This window comes from Empidonax traillii, unplaced genomic scaffold (genome assembly GCF_003031625.1).
Source record: "Empidonax traillii isolate 1590-97213 ecotype Southwest subspecies unplaced genomic scaffold, ASM303162v1 scaffold475:size860808, whole genome shotgun sequence".
NCBI classification, from domain to species: domain Eukaryota; kingdom Metazoa; phylum Chordata; class Aves; order Passeriformes; family Tyrannidae; genus Empidonax; species Empidonax traillii.
This window is the reverse complement of record NW_020955668.1, coordinates 346,110-373,860: the sequence shown is the minus strand read 5'-3', so window position 1 is coordinate 373,860 and position 27,751 is coordinate 346,110. Positions and strand designations below refer to the sequence as shown.

At 39.9% G+C, this 27,751-nt stretch overlaps 1 protein-coding gene across 1 annotated transcript; it reads left to right on the top strand.

Moving 5' to 3' along the window:
* Window positions 1–27,467, top strand: GLUD1 (glutamate dehydrogenase 1). The gene is made up of 13 exons (XM_027895922.1): window positions 1–483; window positions 10,117–10,197; window positions 11,015–11,070; window positions 11,955–12,018; window positions 13,658–13,752; window positions 17,999–18,178; window positions 19,883–20,020; window positions 21,042–21,179; window positions 21,306–21,386; window positions 22,229–22,352; window positions 23,587–23,678; window positions 25,391–25,453; window positions 26,097–27,467. The coding sequence occupies exons 1-13, from the start codon at window positions 48–50 to the stop codon at window positions 26,214–26,216; spliced, it is 1,668 nt and encodes a 555-aa protein (XP_027751723.1). The 5' UTR covers window positions 1–47; the 3' UTR covers window positions 26,217–27,467.
* The last annotated feature ends 284 nt before the right edge of the window (window positions 27,468–27,751 follow it).

Genomic DNA, 27,751 nt, shown 5'->3' with positions numbered 1-27,751 from the left:
TGTGACAGCGGCAGCGCCGCTCTGACCCTCCTCTGGCGGCCGCCGCCATGTACCGCTACTTGGGCGAGCTGCTGGCGTCCCGCCTGGCCGCCGGCTCGGTGCTGGCGGGCGCGGAGCCCGGCGGGCCGGCGGCGGCGGCGGCCGGGGGAGCAGCGGCGGCGGCGGCATGGGGCGGGGGCCGCTGCCCGCGGCGGCACTACTGCGAGGCGGCCAAGAAGGAGGACGACCCCAACTTCTTCAAGATGGTGGAGGGGTTCTTCGATCGCGGCGCCAGCATCGTGGAGGACAAGCTGGTGGAGGGGCTGCGCACCCGCGAGAGCATGGAGGAGCGGCGCCACCGCGTCCGCGGCATCCTCCGCATCATCAAGCCCTGCAACCATGTGCTCAGCGTCTCCTTCCCCATCAAGCGCGACAACGGCGAGTGGGAGGTGATCGAGGGCTACCGGGCGCAGCACAGCCAGCACCGCACGCCCTGCAAGGGAGGTGAGCCCCGCCGACCTGCCCGGGCCCGCGGAGGGCCGGGCCGCCGGGCCCGCGACCGCCCCGCCCCGGCAGCCCTGCCTGCCCCGCCGGCCTGTCCCGTTGCCCGCCCGCACAGGGATCCCCGTGCCTCCCGGGGATCCACACTCCAGGGCAGGCCGGGACAGGGCGGTCCTCCCGCAGCCCCTGGGCTCCCCATTGCTCCGGCCCCGCGGGTGACCCGGGCCGGTGTCACGGCCGGGCCTTGGCCGCGGCCACCGCCGGTATGGCCCTGGGCGAGGAGAATGGTGCGAGGGCAGCGCCCGCCGGATTTTAACTCGGTGTGACTCAAGACCTCGGTAGTGTTTGTTGGGAAACGTGGGAGCAGCGCGCGGGGAGTGCCCGCTCTGGAGTCGGGAGCTGGAGGAGCCGCTGTCCCTTAACGCTCTACCTGCTGTGTTGGCGAAATCCGAATGCTCACACAGCAGACATCCGTAGGGAAAAATAACAAGTTTTGATAACAAGTTAACTGTGTATCCAGTTACCGTCTGGATACACAGGAAGACAAAAGTGATTTTTCTAGGAGTGTCTAGCTCGGCATAGGTGACACCAACACATGGGCAAGGAACGGGGAGGGTGAATCCTGCTGGGCTCTCCTGGGATCGGCTGTGATCTCAGAGGAATCAAACTCCCTTTTAGTCTGGGATAGATGGTATTTCCTTGAAAAACAAGTACAGATGTCCTCCAGAATAATTTAAGACCTCTGATCTTTGTGGACAGTTAGGCACTGGAAACCATTTCAGGACCGTGGCTCAAACCAGAGCTTCCATAGTTTGTAAACACATTTATTTTTCTTCAGTGGAGACCAGCTTTGTGGTAAATCATGATGGTTACAGAAAGCAACTGATTTCTTATCAGTGAAGACCTCTAACTTCAAGACTAGAGTAGGAAGGGTGTTCTTAGGTAACTGTGTTTGTGACAATTCAGCTGGTGTGTATATGTGACATGGGGATTTTTCTCTTTGCAGCACAAATAGTCTGTCCTGTTAATGTCGTTCCTAACGTTCCAAGATCAAATATGTAGTGAGTGTCCTGTGACATGCTTAATTCTTACCCAAAAGAGGCTAACTCAACTTCTGGTGTTTACTTGAAAAAAGAATGACCAACATCAGACTGAGTCTTAGCTTGGGCGTGGCTGAAGCTCACCCCGTGGAGCTACTGTTTCACTACCATTACTATAATTTCTTGTAAAATACTGATGGCTATTACACTGCTGTTTTCTCACTGCTTCGGTTAAGTTACTCTTGCTGCTGCTTACAAAGTCCTTTGCACCTCCTTCTGTGCTGGCTGCCCTGTGGCCTGACACAACCAGATGAGGGCAAATTCAAGATCAGTCTTACGTTTTTTGGATTGGCAAATTTCTACACCTTGGTGGGAAACCTGACCGTCACATTTCTATTCAAGAACTACAGTGCTCTTACTTAATACCCTAATTCTAACAATCTAAAGCATTGTTCGTGAAAATAGGAAGTTGTTTAATGGCTTATCCTACTTTCTTCTCTTTCCCCAGAGCAGGTGTAAGAACACAAGTCAGCTTGGCTGTGTTGGACATAGTTGTCACTACACGATTCTGCTTTGGGTCAAGAGAAGTGTTTTTCCAGAAAAGAGGCACTAGGTACTGAAACATGCTTTCTTTTCAGGACATAACTTGTGGGGGTTTTCCACCTTCCTGAGAGAACCTAGAAATAACATTTCTTGTTGAATAATGTGGCACTTACCTATTGATGTAGAAGTCAATCCTTAATTCTACTTTAAGGGTTGCAAACCTTTGCTGCTCGAGAAGGTGGTAATTCTTTTTCCTTTCATGTGCTTCTCTTTTGTGGTTTAGGAATCTTTACAGAACAGTCATGAATATCCCCAGTTAAACGGTAGGTCTCACGTTTTAAAAACTCCATTTTCTGCAATGTAACTGTTCTCTGGAAAAGAAAAATCAGTCAGATGCCTCCTCATCCTGTTGGGAACATGGAATAAGCAGTTTTCTTGTGTTGGAACTCAAGTTGCTTGCAATCCAAAGGCAGTATTTGTACAACTGGACTGATGCTGCCTGGCAGCTGAAGTAATGCTGTGGGTCAGAGCACTCCTTCCTTTGCTTGTGCAGTGTCTTGCGTGCCAGTGGCCAGCGCTAGCAGGAAACCACAGCTGCTCTTGTTCACTGCACTGACAGCTGCCTAAAGAAGTAAAACAAAGAGGGTACAGGAAATGAGATGTCTGAATACAGATGACTTTTTGTTGGAAAGTAGTCTGGCAGTTCCTACTTAAAATAATGAATCTTTCTGAATAATTCCATTGGGTTCCATAGGTGTGAAACTGGTTAAGCTGCTTTTTCATGTGGTTGCTGATGGCCATTTATCATTAATGGGTCAGTTTCAGAGAATACAATAAACTTATTGAATTCCTACCTGTTTAGTAGTATGAAAATGACTTTGTTAGGCAGCACTTACTGCTGGGATATAAAGCTATTAAGTGGTTTTGAAACTTTTTAAAGGCTTTTCATGTTGACCAACTGTCCAAAAGGTCTGTTATAAAGGAAACCAAATGAATCAGAGCTGGGAAACAGGCTAACTTTTGTTTGTGCTCACAGTTGCCGTGACCAGGTCTCAGCTGCTTCCTCATTGCAGAAAGGCTTTACAACCATCTTTAGTTCCAGACTAGATCGAGTCTACCTTTCACTTACATAGGAATTTTGAAAAGCTTTTTCATACATTACTTTAAAGTTTACTCTTTTATATAAAGACAAATGAGTCTTACTTTATTTGATGAGTTGACTTGAAGGTGAATGAATCTGATTTCCTGTGTGGTGCTGCCTTGGCTAGTTAGTGGGGGAGCTATTCATTACTGCAAAACTTTACTATCTTCTGGCTTTTCTTCTGCCTATTAGGACTAATCCTTCTCACTTGACTTGTAGGTTCTTGTTAATGAATTTTACTGCATAAGGTGACTTCAACTCATGCTACCTTTGCCGCAGTTTTCCGGTTGCAGAGCTCTGAGGCTGTCACTAATCTCAGTGCCCAGTCACCAGATATCCTCTCTTGTACACATCAGCTTGTTTAAAACAGTTTACATACATGATGATGGTAGCCTTACTTTCAGAAGAAAAATCTATATATGCAGGAGATAGACCAGTACAACCCCGTGTGCTGTTCTGGCTGTCATGACATTGTTTGTTCCTTTTGTAAGAGGGGAAAGTAAGAAGTAGTGCTATGAGGTATCTTTGCTTCAGCAAAGCTGTTTATCCTGAGGTTGTATTGGTGGCTTTGCTTTTCTAAGCCATGAATGGGTGAAAGTTAAGAGGTCGTGTCTTTGGCCCAGGAGTCTTTCAGAGTAAGACACGGAAACATACTCTATGGACAGTGCCACAGGTGGAACTATAACATAGGCCATCAGCAATTCGAAATGAAAGATGAAAACTGATCTAACTTCAAAGGAGTGGGAGAGTTAAAAAAAAAAAAAAGTAATTAGCCTAATTGTGATAATGCTTACAGTGTTACAGCTAAAGCTTATACAAATGCCTTATTTTCATAGAATCATTAAGACTGGAAAAGACTTCTAATATTGAGTCCAACCTTTGACCAATTTTCATAGGTTTCTGTTCTCTTATTGTAGCTTAACTAACTTTACAATTAGTGCAACAGTGGATATACGTTTAAATTGCAAATTGGAAAAAAAAAAAGGAAAGGAATGGGTGTCCTGTGCTCTTGCTGTACTTTAATAAACTATTTGCAATGCTCAGTGAACCATATCAGGTTTATGTTTTTACCTCAGATACTCTTGTAGGAAGCTATGCCTTGCTCTTCTGACTGTGAATCTTTTTACTCTCAGCTTTTTCATATAATCAGTTCATACCATTGGTGCGGTAGCCAGCTTTGTCCTTGATAGTTGTTTTCCCTTGCTACTGTTGGCTCCTTGTCTATTTATAGAGAGATCATACCTCTCTCAGCGTTGGGCTTTCTGGATAAACACGTGTTGGGGGTGGTGAGGAGAGGAATCTCCTGTGTGATAGTCTCCCTTCTGTTCTCTGGGTGATCCTAGCAGGTATTCTTTGTGGCATGCGTTGCAACAGCTCCATTTTGTCAGAAATTAAGCTCTCGGGAAGAGCACAGAATTTGCCTGCCTCATGTCAGCACTGTGGTGGCTTATTCTTTTATGGCTCCTGTGGCATTTGGATCAGCCAGGGCCGGCTTGTGTGTTATTTCCTCCCTCTGCACACACACACCCCCGTGCGCGTGGAAGCCGTTCACTGTGTCTCCCTGTTTCTGTCCCTGTTACTACAGTGCTGAGTGCAGTTTAATGAGCCACCTAGTGCTTTAGGTAGGGCTGAGGTACTTCTACAGGTGAGACACTTTACTCCACAGCCATATTCTAAATGCATAAGTTCAGGTACTGTGTGTTTGCCTGGTGGTGTGCTGAATTTGCCATATTCACATTTAAAAGACAGCCTCCTCAGAATGGAACAAAATAAACATGTATGTTTATATTTTTAAGTAATTTCAAGTATAAGTGCAGCTTAGTAAAAGCATACGAGAAGTGGTATGCTGCAATATTCTGTCTGGTTGAGTACCTTACGGTCACTTTATACACACTGGTGCTTAAATCAGAATGGTGGGATGACTCCATAGGGGAATCTCTTTCCTGCCCCAGGTTATAGCTGACTAGTGCTGTGTGGGAAGAGATGAGTGTTTTTATCTCCTCTCTTGGCAGTTAGTGAATTGAATTTAGGAATTAGTAGTTCTTGTTGCTGATTGGTGTACAGTGTTCTTGTTGTCCAGCACTGAATTACTCATCTTACTTTGTTAGAGATATCTAGAATTTCTTTGTTTTCAATAATGACATATTTGTCACTGTGCTGTTTGCCACAATTTCCAAATGGTTAAATAAGGTTAAGCAGTTAGTTCTCTTCTAGGGAAGGCTGGATTGTTTTTCTGAATCCAGAAAAATGTGCTTGTTCTGAAAGAGTCTAAAGATTGCTTGGAAGATCTGTTCCTACTGAGTTAGGTATCAGTGATTACTTAGAGTTTGATAGCAGTACAATCACAATTGCACTTGTTTACTTACCAAACATGAAAATGTTATACATAATCCAGCAGTAAAGCATTAAGTGACTAAGGCACTGCAGTAAATGCTGGGACTGATTTGTGGATTTAGTGAAGTAGTTTGAACAAGGTGAGCATCTTTACTGAAGCTCCTTAGGCTCTACACTTATACTCCAGCCTTTGGATGGGGTCAGGCATGCTGTTAATGCAGAGAGCTACCACAGAATCCAGTGTTACTGATGGGGAGATTAATATGGCTTTAATCAGTCCTAAAACCTTTGAAAGGAGATCATGAAATGTGTTTTGCTGAGTGCTGTATGGGTGGTATAGGATAGCTGCTGCTCTGGAGGGCTGCTTTTGATGAGCAAGCCTTTTGCAAATAGAGGTAGGCACCATCTTAACAAGAACTGTCATCTGTAAAGGACCCTGATTAGTTCCAAAGTTCACAAGATCATCACAGCTAGAAGAAAACACTGAAGTCAAAGCAGGACAAAACCCTGGTTAGATATTAATAATTTAGGCTTAGTTGCAAATGTGTTCAAGGTTCTGGGGAACTTGAGAGACTTGCTAAGATTTGCAAGATAATTTAGTGCAGGAAGAGTAGTTTACCAAGTGTTTTGCTCTGAATTGTTACTATGGCAACCATTTAGTTTTTGAGACTTTGAATACTTCATGCTCATTAGTGGTCAGGGCGTATGTAGGTACTACCATTTAAGATCACTGCACTAGAAGATCAGGAAATAGTGAACTAACTTCCCTAAATGTAGATCTGAAGGCATACTAGAAAGGCAGTAGTCCTCCTTGAAAAGTTGGTAGTTCTGTACATCATGTTTCCTAAGAAAGCATAATAAACACACTGAACATCACAGAACGTACTGAAATCTATAAAATGTAAAATCTAGTAGGATATATAACCAGTTTTCTTGGAAATCAAGGTCTTTGTTATATGCATGTTAGTAGAATCCTTACTATAAACCTGCCGATCCAAATGATAACCAACTGCTGTTATTATAGAATCCAAAACAGTCTTACTGATAATTACTACTTTGACATGTATTTCAAAAGAACACTGTTTCAAAGTGTTTTCTACCTCCACTTGGAAAAGTGAAAAGCAATCCACAGCATTATTTAAGAGTCTAAGCTTAGATCATGAGGAAACAGTTATTGAGCTCAATGCAAGAAATAACTGAGTGAAGTAGAATATCTTCCAAAATACAGATCATAAAGAAGGTTTAAGAGCATAAGCATGGCAATGTGATAATAAATCCTTCTCTTTATACTGACCAATATTAAAGCAAAATTAGAAAGAAAACATTTCCTCATTTAGAAGCTTTTGTGCGTAGAAAAACAAAGTCTCCCTTAGCATACTGTTTAACTTCTTGGGGTGTGGCCAGGAAAGAGAATTCTCAATTAGAACAAGAATTTGTATGTTTTCCAGTGAAAAGTATTTTCCATGGCAGTGAGTCATACTGTAACTTGAGGCTTTCTTCAAACTATTTTTTCTGTAGCTAGTTTGCTGTAAAAGCCACAAGTTTCCCGAGACTTACTGTGTGGGACTTGCCAGGGTTTAAAAAAATTATAATCTTGCTGCCTAACAGCAACTTTCATTTGCTTTTATGCAGTAAGAACCTTTAAAAAAGAAAACAAACCAAAACAAAAAAAACCACAAACCCATATTTTATCTGTGTATATGGTCCATTTTTAGACTCAGGCTATTGAATGCATAGTCGCACTGCCAAAAGAGCCATAAAAATGCATGGCAGTACCCTCCTCCTGCCAAATTAGGAAGCTGTCAAACTAAATTTCAATGATGTCCAAATAGAATAGAAATTAAGTGAGTCTTTTATCTTTGTGCATCCGCTTGCAGATGGAATGTACAGCATTCTCAGATGCCTGCTTCTCATCAGTCTTAACAGCTTAGCACAAATAACTTCCCTGTCAAGAGTGGGCCTCCTGCAGAGTAATTACAGTTCCTGGAAAACAGTAAATGGCTGAATGTGAAAAGGAATGAAATGTTAGTGCATCCGAAGTGTTATGTGCTCCTGCCACCGAAGGGAAAAACTCATCACACCTGTCGGAGATCTGGGATCTACACCATGAACTTCACCTGACACTGTAGTGAAAGATTCTACCTAATAAACTAGAGAAAAGTAACCACTGAAGTCAGCACAACTCTCAGAATTGACTAGTCTCCCACTTACCAAGATAAAACCAGCAGTCAAGCCACTTCAATTACAACTGTTAAAAAACCTGGAAAAGAAGTTAAATCTTGCTCAGAAATGTCAAGTTGTCCAGAAAGGGACAGTTTCAGCCACAAGTATAAAAGTTTGCCCTGTTCTGGTGTGGCTGATAAATAGGCAGCTCAGTTGAAAGCCTGTCAGTAGATAGTAGATAGTGTTGAGGCTTTTTCCCTATTTCCGTTGGTATGAAAGTTACATTTATTACATTAAAGTTAATAATAATCCTTGACTGTAATAAAAGGGAACCAGAGATCTAACTGTTTACATGTGTTTGAGTCTTCTGGTTAAACTGCTGCTTGTTTACCTCTTCAAGATGATATCCCTAACTATTTAGTTTCCCTGCCACTTTCCATATACCAATAAACAACATTTTGTGTGCCTGCAGGAGTACATTTATAGCAAAACTGCTTTGTGTACACAACTTGGAAGTTTAAATAAGTATATGGGTTGAATAAATACAGAGTGATCTAGTTCAGCTGGGGGTGGAGGGGCAGAGTTCATTTCTGGCCAGCATAGACCGTGACTTCAGACTTGGCTGGCCTGAGCAATGCTCTAATGAGACCTGTGCCCAGCGTACCTGCTCAACCAAGAGGGAATGATTTCCTCAGGCAGGACAGTCAGTGCCGTAGGTAGTGTTGTTCTTGCTCAGAGCTTGGCAGAAGGATAACTGCTCCTCTGAACCATCAGAGTAAGACATGTTACCCCCCCTCCCCTCCGTGTATATTGTAACTTTGACTGGTCTGTAGGGCTCTGATAGATTCCACTTAAATTTTGAATATTACTTACTGTGAGAAGGTGATTAAAAGCCCAGGCATGAAGACCTTGCAGCTACCCGAGTTAGGAATTACTTAGTTTGCTTTTGGAGACCACCCTTCCCCCATAAACACAACAAATTTAAATTCTGTTCTGCAGAGGCATGGTACTTTCTTTTACTGATTGAACCCACATAAGAAAGCAGCACTTGGCCCTCAGCTTTATTTGAGCAGCACTCAGTTCCTTTGAAACTGGGATTGTTTCCAAAGCATTCAGGAATGGCTTTCATAGCAGCACTTTAGTTTAGATAATGTATGCTGGCCTTTTTTCACTCCTAAGGACCTGAATATGGTCTTCTCTTTACATAATAGGAAATTTTGGTGCCATGTTCTGGCATCTAAAGGACACTCTGTGCCTGCTACAAACCACCGTGCAACTTGGCACAACCTACAGCCAAGGATTTGGGGAGTAGAGATGGGGATAATAAATTATTCATGGCTCTGTTACATGCTTAGTTGTGTAAGAAAAGCTTGAATAGAAACAAACAAACAGCTGTAGAGGCTTTTTTGCTGTGGCCACATGACTTTGGGCACTGTATTGATCTTAAACGTCATGTTTAGGCTTCTGGAGTTCCGTCTATGTGTCCAGTCAGTTGGGTTTAGTATTTTTCTGCTCTGCGACTACTTTCAGAATACATGAATTTTAAGTGAGTTCAGTCAATTTACTGGACAACTACAAGCCATTTTTCAAAAGTCTCGTAAGAATTGGGCAGGTGAAAGATCTCCCTGCCTTTGTGTCATTGTTTTTCCACTCAGTTTTAAACTTTCTTGAGTGCTGGGATCACCAGTTTTGCATCTGAGCTGCTGTCAGCCCACAGCAATTTGAATTTGCACCATGTGCCAGCACACACTTGCAGCCCTGCTGAATGACATGGAGCAGGGAATGCAGGTGTAGGCTGGCATCCATGTGGGTGTGGGATGCAAGCTCAGTGGGGTAGAGTTATCCCCTCAAAAAGTTACGAAAAAAATTGAATTAGCAGAATGGTTTGTTGCTTTTTGTCACACGGCTATGTCTAGCAGCCAGAGCCTTGAAGCCAAAGCTTATAACAGGGGCTTGTATTACTCCAGCAAAAAGACCTTGACTGTAACCTGTGCTGCTAAGTTATGTTCAGGAACAAAGTTCATCTTGTATATACAATGAATGAAGTCCACAGCTAAAGATCTTATGGAATGCTGAAGAGCTTTATTAGCCTCTTGGAAACTCTACTCGGAGTTACCTGTCAGCTTGACTTGTCTTCCTCACAAGGAATATTCACTTTTTTCCCAAGGCTAAATACTGCTGTTAAGCTACTTAATAGAGAGTTGCTGAAGTCCTGCATTTCTGCTAAGTAAAAGATAAATATTTAAGCAGGGTAACAGGGGCTTGTTCTTTAAATCTTAAAGCAAGCAAGTTGATAAACATACTCGCATGTTACAGATTGTTACAGATGGCTGATGTAGAATTACCCTTCCCAATTTATAAATACCTGTGAAGTTGCTCAGTGAATTCCTATTTTTTCTCATGTGTCTTTTGCAGGTATTCGTTATAGTATGGATGTCAGCGTGGATGAAGTGAAAGCCTTAGCATCTCTCATGACGTACAAATGTGCCGTGGTTGGTAAGTGTTTGTTTTTCAAGCAAGATTTCAGTCTTCAATTTCAGTCAGTACTGATGTAATTTACAGGGAAATAAAAAATCGAAAAGATTAAATTGAGTAATAATATCTAACTAAAATCTGTAGCAAGGTGGGAAAAACATAGTTACCAAAATAATAATACATCTTCCCTCTACTGTTACTGTAGATAAATATTAAGTTGCATTTTCATTTGGAAAGTCCAAATTCTGCCAGCTACCCTCTCCCAGAAAAGTGCTGCATCTTGAACTCACATCCAAGTATGACAAACTTGGATTAATAGGGGACTAATTTTAGGGGGAACAGATGGAGGCTGTAAAGGATTCAGGCAGGGGAGCTGTGGAGAAAGGAGGATAAAATTCCTTTATGGGTTACGAAGAAGTACAATTCATACACAGCTACTAAATCGTAGAGGAGTTTGGAGAGAATCTGCACATTTTGTGTAAGGAAAGAAAATACTTTCTTAATGTATATAAAGACACATAGGACTTCCGAAGTAAAGTGTTTGAGCTACTCCAGTAAAATATAAATCATAAAACTTACTGTTTCTACAAGTGCCAGGGATAAGAGATTGAAGCATAGAAAATTTAAACAATGAACTTTGGAGTTTCAAAGACCATTTCTAAGCTGCCTTGAAATATCTCCCATTTTTATAGATCAAATTTTAGCTTACACCTGAGAAGCCTTAAATGTGGCAAAACCAAAATGACTGCCAAAATCAAAGATAGAATTACACATATTACTCACGTGTTCTGCCTTTATTGTTGAAAAAGTAAAATGATTTTCCTTTGCATTCTTGTAGATGTGCCATTTGGTGGGGCAAAGGCTGGTGTCAAGATCAATCCCAAGAACTACACAGTAAGCCTAATCATAGATAAAAATTTGGTTATCTGCAGTACTGAAGCCAGCCAGTTAAAAAAGCTCTTCTAAGGGCATTATTGACCACTTAAAACTTCCTGCCACTTCTGCCTATGCTGAATTTAGCCCGTGCATGCAATAGGTAGGAAAAGAATTCTTAAAATGTCTGTGTTTCAGAGGTGGAATACTTCGATTATTTAATTTACTAATTTTTTCCTGAATGTCAGGGAACTACAAATAATTTGGAACCTGAATTTTTTTTTTAAGTTGATACTGTTAATAAAAGCTTAAATTAAATTACTCTTAGGAAAAAAGTTAATGTTTTTGTTTATTTTGATAAATAGTTTTATGCTCCATTAAACCATTGTATGCAGTGTTCCAGTGTGAATAATAACTAACTTGGCTTATAAAAGGTTTACTGCAGGCTTGCCTTCTTGCCCTGATTAAAATAACTGGTAGAGAGAGGGACGCTGGAGTACGTAACAGATATTCCAAGCTCAAAGCTCCCGTAAGGGTTTGTGTGCAGTCCTTCGACTGCCTTGATTACACAACTGGCAGCCCAGCTACTGCTGCTGCTGGCTGTAGATCGCTCACACAGGATATCAGATTTGTTTGCTGGAAATCTCTGCTGCGAGCACAGGTGGTTCTTCCTGTGCCACGCTCCCGGCTTGTCATGGATCAGAATGTAGGGAAAGAAAGCCGAGTGTTTCTCGTGCTGCCTGAATACCAACAGTCTGTTGGGGAGTCGCTTATAAATTATATAAATTATGAATCATTCTTTCTTCTAAAGGAAGAGGGTGTCTGTTTATGCTTGGGCTGAGTTCTAGCAAATACTCATAAACACTAATATTTTCCTCTGATGTTTATTGCATTTTTCTCTATAGGACAATGAATTGGAAAAGATCACGAGAAGGTTTACCATGGAGCTGGCAAAAAAGGGCTTTATTGGTATGTTGGGCAGCTTCACTATGCAAATTTAGGAACCTGATTTATTGTGCACTGGCAGTAGGTAATATCCTTAAAGAACAGTATTTTTGAGAGCTGGAGGCAATTTGGGTACAGAACTTTCAGCAAAGAGCCACAAAGAATCAAGTCATTGCATCTTAGTGCATTTTAAAGGCAACCGTCCTAACTTTTTTTCTAGCAGCTGTTTTGCTATGAGAGGCCACAAAAGCTGAGGTCACAGTATCCAAAATGAATCACATTTCTCTTTCACTATAAAATTGTGACCATGTTTGTGGCAATTTTAATCTCTAATAGCCAACTCTTCACTGTTACTGTTTCCTGTAGTCTCAGCTGAGGTTTTTGGCAGATATCTGAGGAAAGAGAGGAAGGAAATAGAAGATCCACCCCAGCAAAAGTTGATGGCTTCACCCATGGCAACAACAGGCCACAAGGGGAGCGTAGGCAAGCAGCATGGGAGCCTGTTGTAACAGAACCTCAGCCTCTGTAACATTAGTAGGTGCTCCATTCAGACTCTCAGCCCTGAGCTGTTCTGATACCTTGCTCTCTGGAGCTGCTACCTGGAAGTCTCTGGAGACAGCTGAGTGTTACTAGCTCGAATTGTTAAGTAAAGGGAGGAGCTTTACATGAAGGAGGCTGTTACTCAAACGAACAATGAGGCATGTAACTAGTTAAAGGTCTGCCCTGTATTCCTGATGTCTAACTGCCCCAGGAACGTATATCCATTTATCTGCATTTTCTTGCTCTTCAGCTACAGTGTTTGTCATTTGCTTTTTCAGCCAGAGTGCTTATCATCTAAATTAAGCTTCTTTATAAACACACTGGTGTGACAAGGGTAATGCTATACCCTATGCCAGCTATAGTGTTTGCTAGTTCAGTAACAATTAAAATAGCTTGATTAAATTTGTCTTCCTTTTTGGCTCTATGGTTGGTGCTACACAACTGTCTCAAACCTTTTAAAAATACTTAGAAAAAAAATATAAAAGCATAGCTGTGTATAAAACCTTGCTGAGCAAGCCTCTCTGGTCTTAAGTAGTTTGGGCAAATACTGGGTTTAGTTACCTAGAAAAAACAGAGTGAATTTGTTATTATTTCAACAGTTGCATGGAAATTCTTTCAAAAGTTTAATTTCTCTTTCTTGAAGTATGTGGTAAAATTAAATGCGCGTGCTACAGTGCAATGACTAGGAATAGCCTATCTCTGATTTTTAAACTCGCCCAGGAACAAAAAAGAAATTCTAAGGCAAAACAACCCAATCTATGTCCCAGTACATAGAAATCATACCTAGATAGCACTCTCCCTGTTACAGCAATGATTGCCAAAAAAAAAAAAAAAAGCATTTGATGCACTGTCTTGCTCTGACTTTTTATGAAACTGACCTTCATTTTATCGAGTGGCTTATGTGAAAGGTTGGAAGTTTTGACAGTATTGTAGAAAGAAATGTGTGATGCAGCATCTAAACCTGAACTGAATCCAGAAGGATATGTTGTTTGCATGATAAACTGAGGATTAAACAGGAAAACAGTTCTTCTCTGCCAAGGCCTGCACAGTTCCCAAGGGAATAATGGTTGAAGATAACTATGCATGTTGGACCCTTAAAAGCTGTTTGCACTGTTGCCAACAGGACCTGGTGTGGATGTGCCCGCTCCTGATATGAGCACAGGGGAGAGGGAGATGTCCTGGATTGCCGACACTTATGCCAGTACCATAGGACACTATGTAAGTCTTGAGCAGAGGCTTTGAAGTAGAAAAGATGCCTAATCATGTGATTTTGTTTCATTAGGGGATCTAAATATATTCTTGCAAACTGTGACAACTTAATCGGTGTGAGGTTTTTAGGGTACTTTTAATGAAAAATAGCTTTAAGGTTAGTGTTCTTACACTAGCCTTCAAAAAAGTTTGTTTGATACAATACTGATTGCAAGCGTTCAGCAAAAAAAAAAACAACACAGTTTTTAAAGGTACAATTGGTCTAAACCAGGTTACTATTTCTACCAATTCCCTCTATTTTTCATTAGTACTATAATTACTAAAATTGTTAAACATTTAGTTCGTAATAGCTTGTATGGTCTGCAGAATTGAAATCTTTTCATTTCAGATAAAAGAATTTAAACGTTTTATGACATAAATGCTTGTATTTTTGTTCATTCAAGAGACTATGTAAGTAAAGTTTGCACTATTGGTATAACCTGTTAAAGTTGTAATGTTCTCTGCAGTCCCCTAGAAGTAACAAGTGATTGGTGTAGACTTTAGCAAATTCTCCACTGATAGAAATTATTGCCCAGGAGGCAGTAAAAGGAATTAAAGTTTTTAAAAATTGGTTTTTAATCTTAGCCCTTACTTTGCCATTTGCCCTTACGTTGGGGGGGTTATTTGCACCTGACTGTTGACCAAACACTTGTATACTCTTGACAGGTTGGATGAAAGAAAAACGTATGAACAACTTATTTCTTAGTAGCTGTGTTAATTAATATGCTAATCTATTGCATGTTTGCCTATCCCAGCTCCTTTTGAAATGAAAAGACTCGTTCTTTGTACATTCTGCAGTCCCTTCCAACAGTTTTTCCAAAGTACAGCAGGGTGTCTGCCTCCAGTGGTGAGGCATTAGAGCCACCCAACACGTATTTCCCTCTGGCGTGTCTGTTCAAGACGTGCCCAGCTTTCCTGAGACAGTCTCTTGGCAGAATCCTTGTCTGATGCCTTTAACAATAGGAGGATGGAGTGGCCACAGGTTATTCTACACCTAAAATACAATCTAAGGTAACTTATGGGAGGAAAAAAAAGGAATGCTTGAGGAATCAGCTGTGGCAGAGTGATTGAGATAAATCGCTTCTACACGGAGCTGTCTGTTAGACAGGGATACCACTGTAAAACATTACTTGCTTTTTGCTATTCACATATGTAAATTTTTTTAATTAAAACTTGAAACCTGATAAAACCCCAAAATTGTGACTTCAAAATTACTTCAACACTCACAGTGGCAACTAGTTCCCTCAGTCATAACTTAAAATTCCAACATTCAACAAAGCTACTGCCTCGAAGCATTTTAAGTTTTCACTTTTAACTCATTGCACTAAAAGGCATATTTCACTGTGATACAACAGCATTGTATTTTTACAACTGACACAGAAGGCTCACAGCACATGACCTGTTTTAAGATCTGCTGTATTAGTTGAGTTCTCATACAGTTTTATAGAAAAGTTTCAATTTTTTAAACAGATGAAAAACTAAACACTGATAGAGGAGAGGTTTCAAATGGCTGAATTTCTTACTCTTTCCACTTTGTCATCTCACCTTGATGTGTAGTCCTACAGGTGCTCATGATTCAGTGACAAAATAAAACAAAATAACAACTACTGAGGATAAAACCAGAATTTGAGTTACGCTACAACAGCTTCTTTTATTCCTAGACTCTCTGCATAGCAATATCTTATTGAAAAATAAAAAAAAACAGAGAGGATTTAGGAATGTTTTTCTCAGTAGTTAACTAAAGAATTGAAACGTAATTTTGTTGGGTTGCTTGTTTGTACACGCAAGAGAGAATGGTGGAACTTCAGAGCTATAGTGGAGAATGACCAGGTGTGGAGAAGGAAAGTGACAATTCTGACAAGGCTATAAAAAAGGGAATAATCCATCAAAACCAGTTTGTAGAGGAAGCAGATAACTATCTGCTTGAGATACCAAGAGCCCAAATAAAGGTGATTAAGGAATATTAAAAAGTGGCCATGGGGGAAGAAGGGAAGAGAACTCAGAGCAGGAAATGAGCACTGAACAGAAGTGCAACTAGCCATAATTCTGGAGACAGATGGAAGCTGTGCAAGAGACTACATCCAGCTGAGTGGAAAGATAACTTCAGAGAGAGGAATCTGTCTGAGAAATCTACGGACCTGATGAGTCAGTGTGGTTGCACACTGCTGCTTTCAGGTAGTATGAAGTGGAAAGGATAAGTCAACAGATACAGATAGGGAAAGTCTGCTTGAAACCCAGCACAGAGAGCCAGGAAGCTGGAGAGACAAGGAGAATATTATTGCAGCATGGAAAGGGATTAAGAAAGGAACAAAAGTTAGTGTCTGAACATTGCCGACTAAGTTCATTAACTACTGGTGCTGATATAGAAGTCTTTAATGCTGGCCATAAACCATATTCCAAGGTTCTTGTTAAAAGCCACACCCTTTCTTTTTTGCCCAAGACACATTAAATGTGTTTGCTTATTGACTTAAAATCAAAGTTTTTAGGACTTTGACATCAACTGTGGTTTGTGTATGTGACTTGAAGAGGATCTGGACCTGTCCTCATTGTCATGCTCTATTTTCTTGCCAAACCATGCAAGTCGTTAATAACTACCATGTTAACTGCTCCAGAAAATCCATCCAAAGTTGCTGGATCACTGACTTACATATGGCTAAAGTTTTTGATTAAATTAATCCTTTCCGCTCTTCTGTACTTCCTGACACAATCAACTGACTTTTGGGACACACAAAGGGACTTTGATAAATACATTCTTATATATGGTGGGAGGCTGTATTTCTTCAAGTATTTATAAAACAAACATCCTCATTTGTGAATACATGAAACCCAAGACATAGTTTCAATCTGGAACAGAATAAAACCCTAAAAGTCCATCAAGATGCCAGGCCAAGCTGTTCCTAGCAAAACACCCCCTGCTGATCTTGGTTACAGTTGATATGCCACCAGAGGGAGCAGACAGCTTATGGACAGCAGCGCAGCTATATTTTGGGAAACTGAATTAGGAATTCTGTGGCAAGCCCAGGATCGCTTTTATTCTTAAGGAAGAGTTACCTTTGTCTTTATATGTTAGCTCGCTATCGTTTTCAAGCAAAAAGTTTTAGTTTTTATTATGGCTCTAGTCATCGCCAGCCACTCTGTCTCCGCTTACTTTTGTCTGCTCCTTTCCTTCCTCTCACCAAGCATCTTGCGCTCACGCCACAGGCATGCAAATGCATTTGGCACAAGTGATGGAGAGGAGGGAGCCTCCCAGGGAATATGTGACTGGTGGAATGGAAACCCATCCGGCTGCTGGCAGACTCATTTCAGTGGATTCCCTTTCATCCCTACTCTTTCACTTGTGTTGGAAGCCAAGCCACCGTGTGACTCTGCTCCCAGGGTGTGGGAGCATGAGAACCAGAGCTGACAGAAGAGGGAGGTCCAGTGTCTAGTTTGGAAGAATTTTTTTCAAGTTCTTAATTTCAATTGGAAAAAATAAATTCTGGTTTTAAATAGCCATTTTGTCTTGGCTAACCGTCTGGCATGTGGAAAACTTAATTTTATTGCCACCAAATTAAAAATAGAGGCTTGATTGTATATATTGCTTTTCTGAATAAAAGTAACCTACTTATCTAACTTTTCCCATATGACCTTCATACTGCAGATTTTCCTCTGAGATCAAACAACCCTGTATTCTGACAAGAAGAACACATTAGACCTGTCCTGTCCTTTCAAAATAACTGAATTTGATAGAAAGGAACACTAAACACTGTTTAAAGATTAAAAACCAGTCCAGGGATATGTCTGAGCCCTTAAAAAGATTAAAGCTTCAAGAATAATAATGAAAATTTTGGCTGTAATAGGAGCTGACTTTGAGAAACATCTCTCAAAGCTTTTTGATTTGTCAAAGGCGTGCTTGTTGCTAACAGTACAATGTGGATGTCACCGTGATTAACTAAACACAGACTGAAGTTAACATACACAAAGACATAAAAAAATTACAGGCTATATCCAATATTGCATTGCACAACTTCCCTGACGTTTACTGGAGTAGTTCTGAGGTGTTCACACACAGTGAGGAAGGAAATCATCTCTACAAACTAAATGTGTATAAGCTGTATCATGTTCTGACTCTTAAAATCTCGGTTTTCCCTTATCTCTACAGTGTACAAAACTTCTTGTTCCAGCTGCTGTTTGCTTGATTAATTCCCTGTCTCACAAGTCCCTCCCTGTTTTACAGGACATTAATGCCCATGCCTGTGTAACTGGTAAACCCATCAGCCAGGGCGGGATCCATGGACGTATATCTGCAACTGGTCGTGGTGTCTTCCATGGAATTGAAAATTTCATCAATGAAGCGTCATATATGAGTTTATTAGGAATGACTCCTGGATTTGGAGATAAAACATTTGCTGTTCAGGTAAATTTTTTTCCTTTAAGTGTAGGGAAAAAGTAGGAAACAGACTTTCAGCAGAGCTGCTTTTAAAAAGAGCTGTAGCCCTTAAAACCTGATAGGGTTTTAAAACTTCCAAGATCACCTTTGCTCTCAAACTTCAGAAACACTTTTCAGGCAACATAGGTGCCCTTTATTTTGGGCTATTTCATAAAAACTGAACTTTCAATTGCACCCTGCAGGCTCAAAGCCAAATCTCTAGTGTTTACAAATATAGGCTACAAACACCAAAATGAAATACTCTTACAAGAGTTCTTTAAGGCATTGCACACTTTTCAGTGAGCTGTGACACTGTTTCTGCCTATACAAAATCTGTTGCAGCGTTTTCTAATAAAAAATTCAAGGAGAGAAGGAATTGATGGTTATGTTCTTGTTTCACTATGGAATGAGCAATTGGGAAAATAGGAAACCAATACCTTATCTAGCTAAATTTGCAGGTTGAATGCACGTTTATGGTGTTCAAAAACTTGAGGATTTATATAGGTGAATTTTAAAGAAATAACTTGTTCAGCTTTAAACAGTATGTTAAATGGAGGATGTGAGAAACTGATTTGCTTGGTTGTTAGAAACAGCAGAGTAATTGTAACCTCTAAAGTTGTCCTCTAGTTAACCTGTAGGCTGGAACAAACATCCCTGGCCTGTACGGACCCTGCAGCACACTCATCTCCCTGCCCTTTGGCGTTTTTGTGCCTGGCAGAGGACTAACCAAGAGGCACTTTAGCAGAACTGAGGCTGAAAACATGGCTGTAAGAATAGCTGAAAATTCCTGTAGGAAAGCAGGCATAAAGCATTTCAAAGAGACCTCGTGCATGACAGACTGTTGTATCAAAGTTTGCTTCTAATGCACAATCAAAAATCCTAAATATAGTTGGAGCTACATTAGACAGGACTTTAATATTCAGCTTTTTTTTTCAGCACAGAATTGTACTGCAAACTTTTGACATTGATCATGTGACTTTTGGGTCTGCTGTGTGTTCCTTTACTTCCATAATGTCAGCATTTTGGAAGGAAAGGAACATAACGGCCTGGAATTACGTTTTCTACACATGTAAGGATGTAAAGCATGATAATGAAATACAGGATTATCTATATTTAAATTTAGGGAGTCTGTTTTGTACAGGGCCACTTCAGAATGTTAGAAGTTACATAGCTTCCCACTAGTTTACAAGTTCAGTGTGAAGAACTAGTTATATTCTTTTGTTCAGTACTTGCCACTTTGGGATGGTTTTACATTTGTAAGCCTTCTTTACCCAAATTAAATTGAGAATAGTTCTTATCCTCCAAATGTTAGTCAAACCTCTGAATAGTCACACAAAAACCTACTAATCCCTATAAGACGGTGCCAGTTATAAAATACACATAAAGTTCCTATGTTGATAAATATCATAGTTTTGACATTTCCATAGTAACATTAGTTCTTCCTTTCTGTATTTCCAGTATAAAAAACTTAGCACAACTGTATATTGCTGGCTACAGTGCATAAATTCTGCAGTGGCATTCAGACAAGAACGGATTGCATCTTCCATCTTTCCTATACATATCATCTAACGCCAAGATGTGCCAGTAGATTAGACTATTTAAAACTATTCGAAACTGTATAAACCTTAACAATAATAATCATGATTTTAGCTGAAGGGTTGACTACTTTCCCCTCTCTCTTTCCACCTTCAGGGGTTTGGTAACGTGGGCTTGCATTCTATGAGATACTTGCATCGTTATGGAGCAAAATGCGTTGCTGTCGGGGAGTTTAACGGTTCTATCTGGAATCCTGATGGGATTGACCCAAAGGAACTAGAAGATTTCAAATTGGTATGAAACTTAACTAAGGAGAAAGTGGTTTATTTTTGTCAGCTTAGGATGACACTGTAGACTGGTGTTAATTTGCAATATTTAAGTCATGCTGCAATTAGTCCTTACGAAGTGGCTTAGAAATGTTGACTCTTCTGACTTTTCTCCTTATTTACCCTTTGACCTGACTCTCAGAAGAATGCCTGCGTGTGTGCAGGCTAATTACTTTGTTTTCAGAATTGGACTTCAGTATTATTTTGCTTTTCTCATGCCTAAACTAGGAAAGATGTCTTAAGGAACCAGGGCAAGGAGATTCCTGACGGATTCCTGACTGAGAATCACAAGCATATAGTCATTTTAAGACCTACACTTTTGCTGCTTCTTAACTATTGAATGTTTCTGAAAGAATGAAGGCCTGTCTTGCAGTGTGACTTGAATGTGTAGTTTATAAATAAACAACTGGATATGGTCTTTTTACTTCAATTTCCAAGTGAAGCAGACTTGAGGGGACAGGCACTAAAATGCAGTCTTCTACTTGAAGTTTCTAAGAGCCTTATTTGATGTTTCTTCTTTTAGATAGGGAGTGTTTGAGTGTTTTTATCACTCTCTTCCTCAGAAGAACAGATTTGTCACTACACAAAGGCTATCACTGTAGTACTTCAAAATGGTACTTCTGAATCTTACGTGATGCAGCTTAGCCTATGTGTAGCACTAGTGAGTCATTTCAGTTGCTTGAAAACTATTTTAAGAGCAGGGAGGGACCTTTTTTTTTCATACTCCAGAGCCCAAATGATTATCCGTGTCTTTGGCCAGAGAGCAGTTATGCCTCAGTCCCAATCATGGGAATTTTGACTGTTATTTGAGCTTTGTATCTTGCTTTCTATATCTAATCTAAGTAAAGATAAGAATTATGTTATGTGCTGTCTTTCTAGTACTACTGCCTTTTTTGTTTTTTTTTCCTATTTTGGAAGTCAGAGGAAAGGAAGGAATTCATACAAGTGCTCACACACTAAAAACACCCTGGTTTGTTTTCCTTGCACAGCAACACGGGACAATCATGGGCTTCCCTAAAGCAAAGCCACTCGAGGGCAGTATTCTGGAAACAGACTGTGACATTCTCATCCCTGCTGCCAGCGAGAAACAGTTGACTAAGGCCAATGCTCACAAGGTTAAAGCAAAAGTAAGTCAAAGAATTCAAATGTAAATAAAAAATAGGGAAGGTCTGTCTAAATACTAATATTTGATAATTAGCATGAACAAAACCCAAGTATGTACCTCTGAGTTACTCTGCTGTGATTTCTTTCAGATTATTGCTGAAGGTGCCAATGGGCCTACGACTCCTGAAGCTGACAAAATCTTCTTGGAGCGGAATATCATGGTTATCCCTGTAAGGTTCTATTATGACCTTTGATTTTCATTACAAAAATAACATTTTTGTGAATTGTAGGAAGATGTTATTTATTGAAGGCTTTTATTAATAGCCACTCATTTTCTCAGAGTGGTTTTTTAATAACAGATGTCTAGGAAATGGGTGTCAATGTTGCTTAAGAATGGCAGTATTTTATTAAAGATCTCACGGCAGCTGTAAATGACCAAAGGTAACTGTTACATGTAGACTGTGTATTTGGAAAAGAGAAAAATGCACAACTGGTTCTTAAATCTCTAGGTTTGCATTTTGGATTATTAGCTGACATCTGCTCAACTAAAAAGTGCACTAAGCAAATGAAGAAGAAAGAGTAAATATACTGGCCAGTTTGTAGACATTGTGTATCTGGGTGATACTGTAGATTGTACAGAGTAAATGTTGTCTGTAGTGATAACTTGAAAGAATAAGACCTAGCCAGGTATAATGACAATCTTTTCCTAGAGAAAGGCTGCCCTGATCAAGAGATATTGCTAGACAGAGTGGCTGATCTTCAGCCTTTACTCACTGAGATGGCCTAAGGATGCCCTGATTTTTTTGATTAAACACTTGTGCTAAAATAGAGGTAGTCAGTCGAGCACACTTGAACTTCAGGTGTTCTAAAGTCAAGTCCTCTTTTAAATCAGTAGAAGTAATGCCTGGACTGCAGAAGAGAGTAAGTGTTGTCCTGTAAGAACTGAATTGTCTTCTATACTGCAGTTTAAACTAGTGCTTTGTACATAATAGTTCTGCTTGCTTTTGCGTAATACAAGAGACCTGCCTTTGTCACATGGTCACAGTTCAAAATATTTGCTGTTTCTGTGCAGGATCTTTACCTGAACGCTGGTGGTGTAACAGTATCCTATTTTGAATGGCTGAAAAACTTGAACCACGTCAGTTATGGCCGTTTGACTTTCAAATACGAAAGGGATTCAAACTACCACTTGCTCAGTAAGTGCTCAGTTCCACTTCCACACACTGTTTAATTAATAGGTTGGACTAGCAAACACCAAATGTGGGAGAAATAAATACAGAACTAATTAAAATTCACCACAATTTCCTGACAAGTCTGTAACTACTTTGTACTGAAGAATAGAGAAGGGTTTCATGGGTTAATCGACTTGCAACTCTGATGGCTTAAGTTAAACACATAGTTTTACAATTATCTTTTCATTCTTCCTTCAGTTTTGTAAAAATACTGAAGTCAAGCCACTTATGTGAAATATTTATTACTTCTTAAAAAACATCTTTCAGCTGTACACTTGGTATTTGAGAAGTATTCAGTTTGAGGGGGTAACACTGTTCCGCATATACAAGAATAGAGGATTTCTGTAAAGGACAATGATATATTTGGTACAGGCACTGTAAAAATCTGCTTATGGCCTGCAGCCCCACTTATGGTCATTCTGTGCTACATAGTTTCTGGGAAAGAATACCAATTACATGGAGAGAGGAAGCTTAATGGAGAAGGACTGGAGGATGTTGCTCCATTTTAAACAATGTTCTTTAGAAAACATGTAAATCTTGAGACATAGGACTTCACAAAACATACACCTGCATGATTTTAAATATAACCTTTTCTCATAAGTCATACTTTCAAGGTGTTTCTAAAGTAGTTGAGTTACAGAAATTCTCATTCAAATCCCTTCCTTAGCTTCAAGATACTCTGTGATGTTTTTTTGGAATTTCAGGAATTAAGATGAGATAAATATCAATGAAAATACCAAAGCACTGCTCATGTCATAAGGGGAAAAAAAACCTAAAATTCCACCTGGGCTTTTTGCTTAGCAATTACTGTATATTCCAAGTGCAGTATGGGAGAATTGATTGCTTTAACTTCAAGAAATAGTTAGTCTGATACTATCTATCAAGTTAGGAAAATTAATCCAGATTACTCTATCAGTTTTATAAGATTAGTAAGATCAGTAAATCCAGTTCCTTGCCCTGTGACTGTACTATAGCAATATTACTACTAATACTGGAGTCATTCACATATAAAACCAGAAAAAAATCAGTATCTTTCCCATTTTTTAAAAACACAAAATGACTCCCTTTACCCACAGCCCCTCTAGTCTGCATTTCATGCTACTGAGTGCTGAAAGTCTTGGGGTTGCCACCTCTGTTAGGGAGCACACTGCTCTCCTTGTCTGTTACCTTACTTTTTTTTTTTTTTTTTCCTTTCTAGTGTCTGTCCAGGAAAGCTTGGAAAGAAAATTTGGGAAACATGGGGGAACTATTCCAGTTGTGCCTACAGCAGAATTTCAGGATAGGATATCGGTAAGTAGCTGCTGCTGGATTTTTAACTGTTAGGGTAGGTGTATCCTGGTATTATAACTGCAGTCTAAATTTTACTGTTGTAGCTACCACGGAGCATTTTTCCCCAAGCAAGGCATTAACATCTAGTTAGCCTGATGGTCAAATAAATAAAGCAAGCAAATGGTCTGACCTGCTTCAGAATACTGGAAATAATCTATTTTTTCTTTCTTTTACTTGAGCCTGTGCAATATGCCTCAGGTAAAATTCATTGCTATCTCATGATAGGGAAATTTCCATATAAAATAATAGGTTGTGAGTTCATCCATTTGCATTCAAATGGAAGTTTTGGAGGTAATGACAAAATACAAGCTTAGAAATCCACAGCAATCAAAAAGCAAACCCAGCATTAGAAATTATTCTGAAGTGAAAATGCAAGACTGATTAGTGATGCCACCAGATAAATCCCCTGTGTCTGCCTTCTAAATACTGTGTGCAGGTGTGGTCTCTGGATCTTCAAAACATTATAGATGTGTGAAAAGTTCAGAGCAAGATCACAAGGATAACCAAAAGTATGGAAGCTTCTCATGCATGGAACAATGAGCTACCCTTGATCTTACTGGCCTGAACTAGTCAGGGGGCCGAGAGAGTCAGCTATAGAATGAGTGATGTGAAAACAGGCAGGTACAGATAGATGGTTCACCATATGGAACGGTGAAAGAGAGTGGGATGTGTTCAAACAAAACCAGCACAGTGAGGCGCAGAATGAAGAATAAGGGGATGGTTCGTAGCACAGCAGCTTGTTCTGCCAAAAGGTGCATGCAAACTAAAAGCATCAGTCAGCTTGTTTTCAAACACAAGGTCAGGAGGACGTGGGGCAAATGATGGGGTATAGAAGTCCAGTGAGTTGTGAAAAGCGTTAAACTATGCTTCCTCAGGAGAAAACAGGGAAATGCATATGGACTTGGACTGCTGACAGGTGATAGAAATAGACTTTAGCCTGATCCAACATGATGCTCTCATTTTCATACATGTCAGGTTTTATGAGTAGCATTCCTGATAGTTCTGTGGCTTAAAGCAATTGCTGGATCTCCTAAACACAAGCCATCGAAACTGATATAGTACTTTTTACTTCCAGCCCTAATTTGAGGGAAAGTGTATATATTGTGGAGGCACCTGTCAAACTATTGGTAAATTACAGCAATCAGGACAATGCAACATTGAAGCTGATACTGAGTCATCCTAATTCAGGCGGTCTACAACTACTTATTGCTCTGTGTATTTAAATTTTAATGGGAACAAAGTTGTTTTGGAGTTGCTCAGGGCTAATACAATGTGAAGAATATGAATTTGGGATTTATGCCCTTCCTAAAACCTGACTGTCTTCAAAGCAATTGCTAGAAACTTGTGTATATTATGGACTCCTGGGAGCTTTTTTGTTTAATATTTACTGTGCGTTCTGAAGGCTGAAAACAGTAGTTACAACATCAATAAAAAAACACATCGTGCATCTAGAAGCTATAAAAGACTTCAGTGCTTAGATCTGAGGTTTTAGAATTCAATTGGCCATAACTAGCTCTTCAAGTAACACAGTAAAGGTGATTTAGATTCTTCACCAAACTTTAGAAGAAAATGAGTGAGCAAGCTCCAGTAATTAAGTGAGTCCAACATGTCATTGTCCCTAATCCACCTTTGTGTTTTGGACTAAACCCTGATTTTATTCCCTGTTGTTGCAGGGTGCATCTGAGAAAGACATTGTCCACTCTGGGTTGGCTTACACAATGGAGCGTTCTGCACGGGTAAATATTGCGTTACTGCACAGACTTATATGAGAGAAAACTCACCTGACTTTGGGACAGTTTTGGAATAGGTTGTACAGAATTTCTCTGCAATTAAGGGATAGACAATACATGATAATGGGAGTTACCATGAGTATGAAGTATTTCTGCTCTGTGCCATCATGGCCACCTTTAACTGTATATGATAAACATTAGGGATTAATACAGGAAAGGAAGAAGTATTTTCTAGTAGAAACTGTAGTAATTAAAAACTTTTGAGTTGTCTTCCTGTACCTGGCTAATCTGGGATGCATACATAAGAGTGCTTTACTTTACCATTAGCAGTTTTAGATTGATCCCTCTCTGCTATGTTTTTAATTAATGAAACAAAGACTACAGGGAGAGACAAGATGTTTCAAGTATGTGAAGTACATACCAGTCTAAGACTTGAAAAGGGCTAATATAATAGCCTGGGAAAGATTTTCTTCCTTTCAGTTCTCAGTTATAAGGGGAATCAAGACATTTTATGATTAAACCACAAAGAATCAGAGCTCTGATACCAATCTAGCAGCTTCTTTTACTCCTAACTGGGATCCCGCAAGCAAAATTGTTCAGCTCCTGGGGAGGAACTCGCAGAAATCACGTGTAACCTTTTCTGTTTCAGCAAATCATGCGTACTGCCATGACGTACAACCTGGGTCTGGACCTGAGAACAGCTGCCTATGTCAATGCAATTGAGAAAGTCTTCAAAGTGTACAATGAGGCTGGTTTGACCTTTACATAAACAGGCCACGACCGCTCCTTGTTGTATCCCACCCCTCTCGCTGTTAATGTACCCTCTTCTTGAGAAAGCTTATCACAAGTTTACATGTAACCACAAAATTTTCTTTTCTTCTGACATTATAGTGGATTCTATTCTCAATTAGTTTCAGTTCCAAACTAGTCTTTTTTACAATAAAAATCCATGGATTAGGAAATTGTATACAAGTATGTATCTGAAGATAACAGTTCATCTGCACTTGTGGGGGCCATTCTGGGTATTTCGCCTACAAAACAAAATGGTACATTTTATATATGGAAGAGTGGTCTTGCCACCTGAGCCACTTCTCAGACTTCAGATCAGATACTGTACTCTATGAGCACTTAGCTCATTATTACTTCATGCACTTTTGTTTAATGACGTAATTTTGGCTTCAGCACTTTCAGTAAGGCCTTGTGTGATCAATGCTGTGGCATTGTCAAAGGAAGAACGGGCCTCCAGCAGGGATTAACTTTGATAGGAGTCTAGTTTTTATTTGTAGTAAAGCTTCAGGCCTGATTCTCTTTAGGCAATATTTTTTCTTTAACTGTGCTGCTGTTACAGGACTGCCTTTTATCGCTTGTTCAAGCTAGTTTGACTATCATCATGAAGTATGTAGCGCTGACAGACTAATATTTTTATAAGCTGAAACTATCAAGCAACTCTAGTTATGTTTTTAATCAAGTTATCTACATAATTATTCTGACTATAGGGTGTTTCCTTTTTTTAAAAAAAGGGATATTCTGAATTTGGTAAGCAATCATACTTAGGTTTTTTTGGAATTCTTTTTCAGTCTTTTCCTTTCAGAGGCTTTCTGAAAATTAGATACTGCCTCAATGAACAACTAAAGTAAAACTGAACCCAGAAATCATTGGCCAAACCACAGAGGAGCTAAGATGCTGCTATAAACTTAATCCACTGTCTTAATACACACAACCTTTTTTTTTTTTTTTTTGTCATCAGGAGGTCTTGAGAATTTTGAACATCTTAGAGTACAACAAAAGGGACCTCAACCAAATATTGGATCAAGCACAGTTTTTGAAGTGTAAGGCTTTTGTCCCGTGGAGTCCCCTTGAAGTGCCAGATGTTATTTATGTAATGAATATGAATGTTTTTTTTAAAAAGACAACTAGTCCCTCCCAGAAACTCATGCTTTTTTCCTAACTACTTTGTAACTGCATGACATAACCTGGAGAGAGAGCAGTTATTAAAAAAAGTTGACCTTTCCAAACCTACTATGGTGGTGTATTACTGTTTTCTATTTCATGCAGTAGCTTTCTGTAGTTACAATGAACCTGAAAATCTTCACAGCACACTTGTGTGTTTATTATGTGCTCACTGCTAAGATGCTGCCCCTGAGTTTTCTTAAGGGGGCTCACTAATACTTCTCTTCAACTTGGCTGTCAGCAAGACTTTTGAAATTGGATATATTTGGTAAATCATTTCAGGTCTTTTTACTGTGTCTTCTCAAATTTGTGTGAAGAACTATTCTAGTAGTTAGCATGGAGCAATAAACCTGC

What these genes read in the sequence shown, in the direction of transcription:
- GLUD1 (XM_027895922.1), top strand. Translation starts at nt 48, where the DNA reads ATGTACCGCTACTTGGGCGAGCTGCTGGCGTCCCGCCTGGCCGCCGGC. An exon ending in CCGCACGCCCTGCAAGGGAG is followed by an intron (nt 484 to 10,116) that starts GTGAGCCCCGCC and finishes TGTCTTTTGCAG; the next exon opens with GTATTCGTTATAGTATGGAT. An exon ending in CTCACAAGGTTAAAGCAAAA is followed by an intron (nt 21,180 to 21,305) that starts GTAAGTCAAAGA and finishes GATTTCTTTCAG; the next exon opens with ATTATTGCTGAAGGTGCCAA.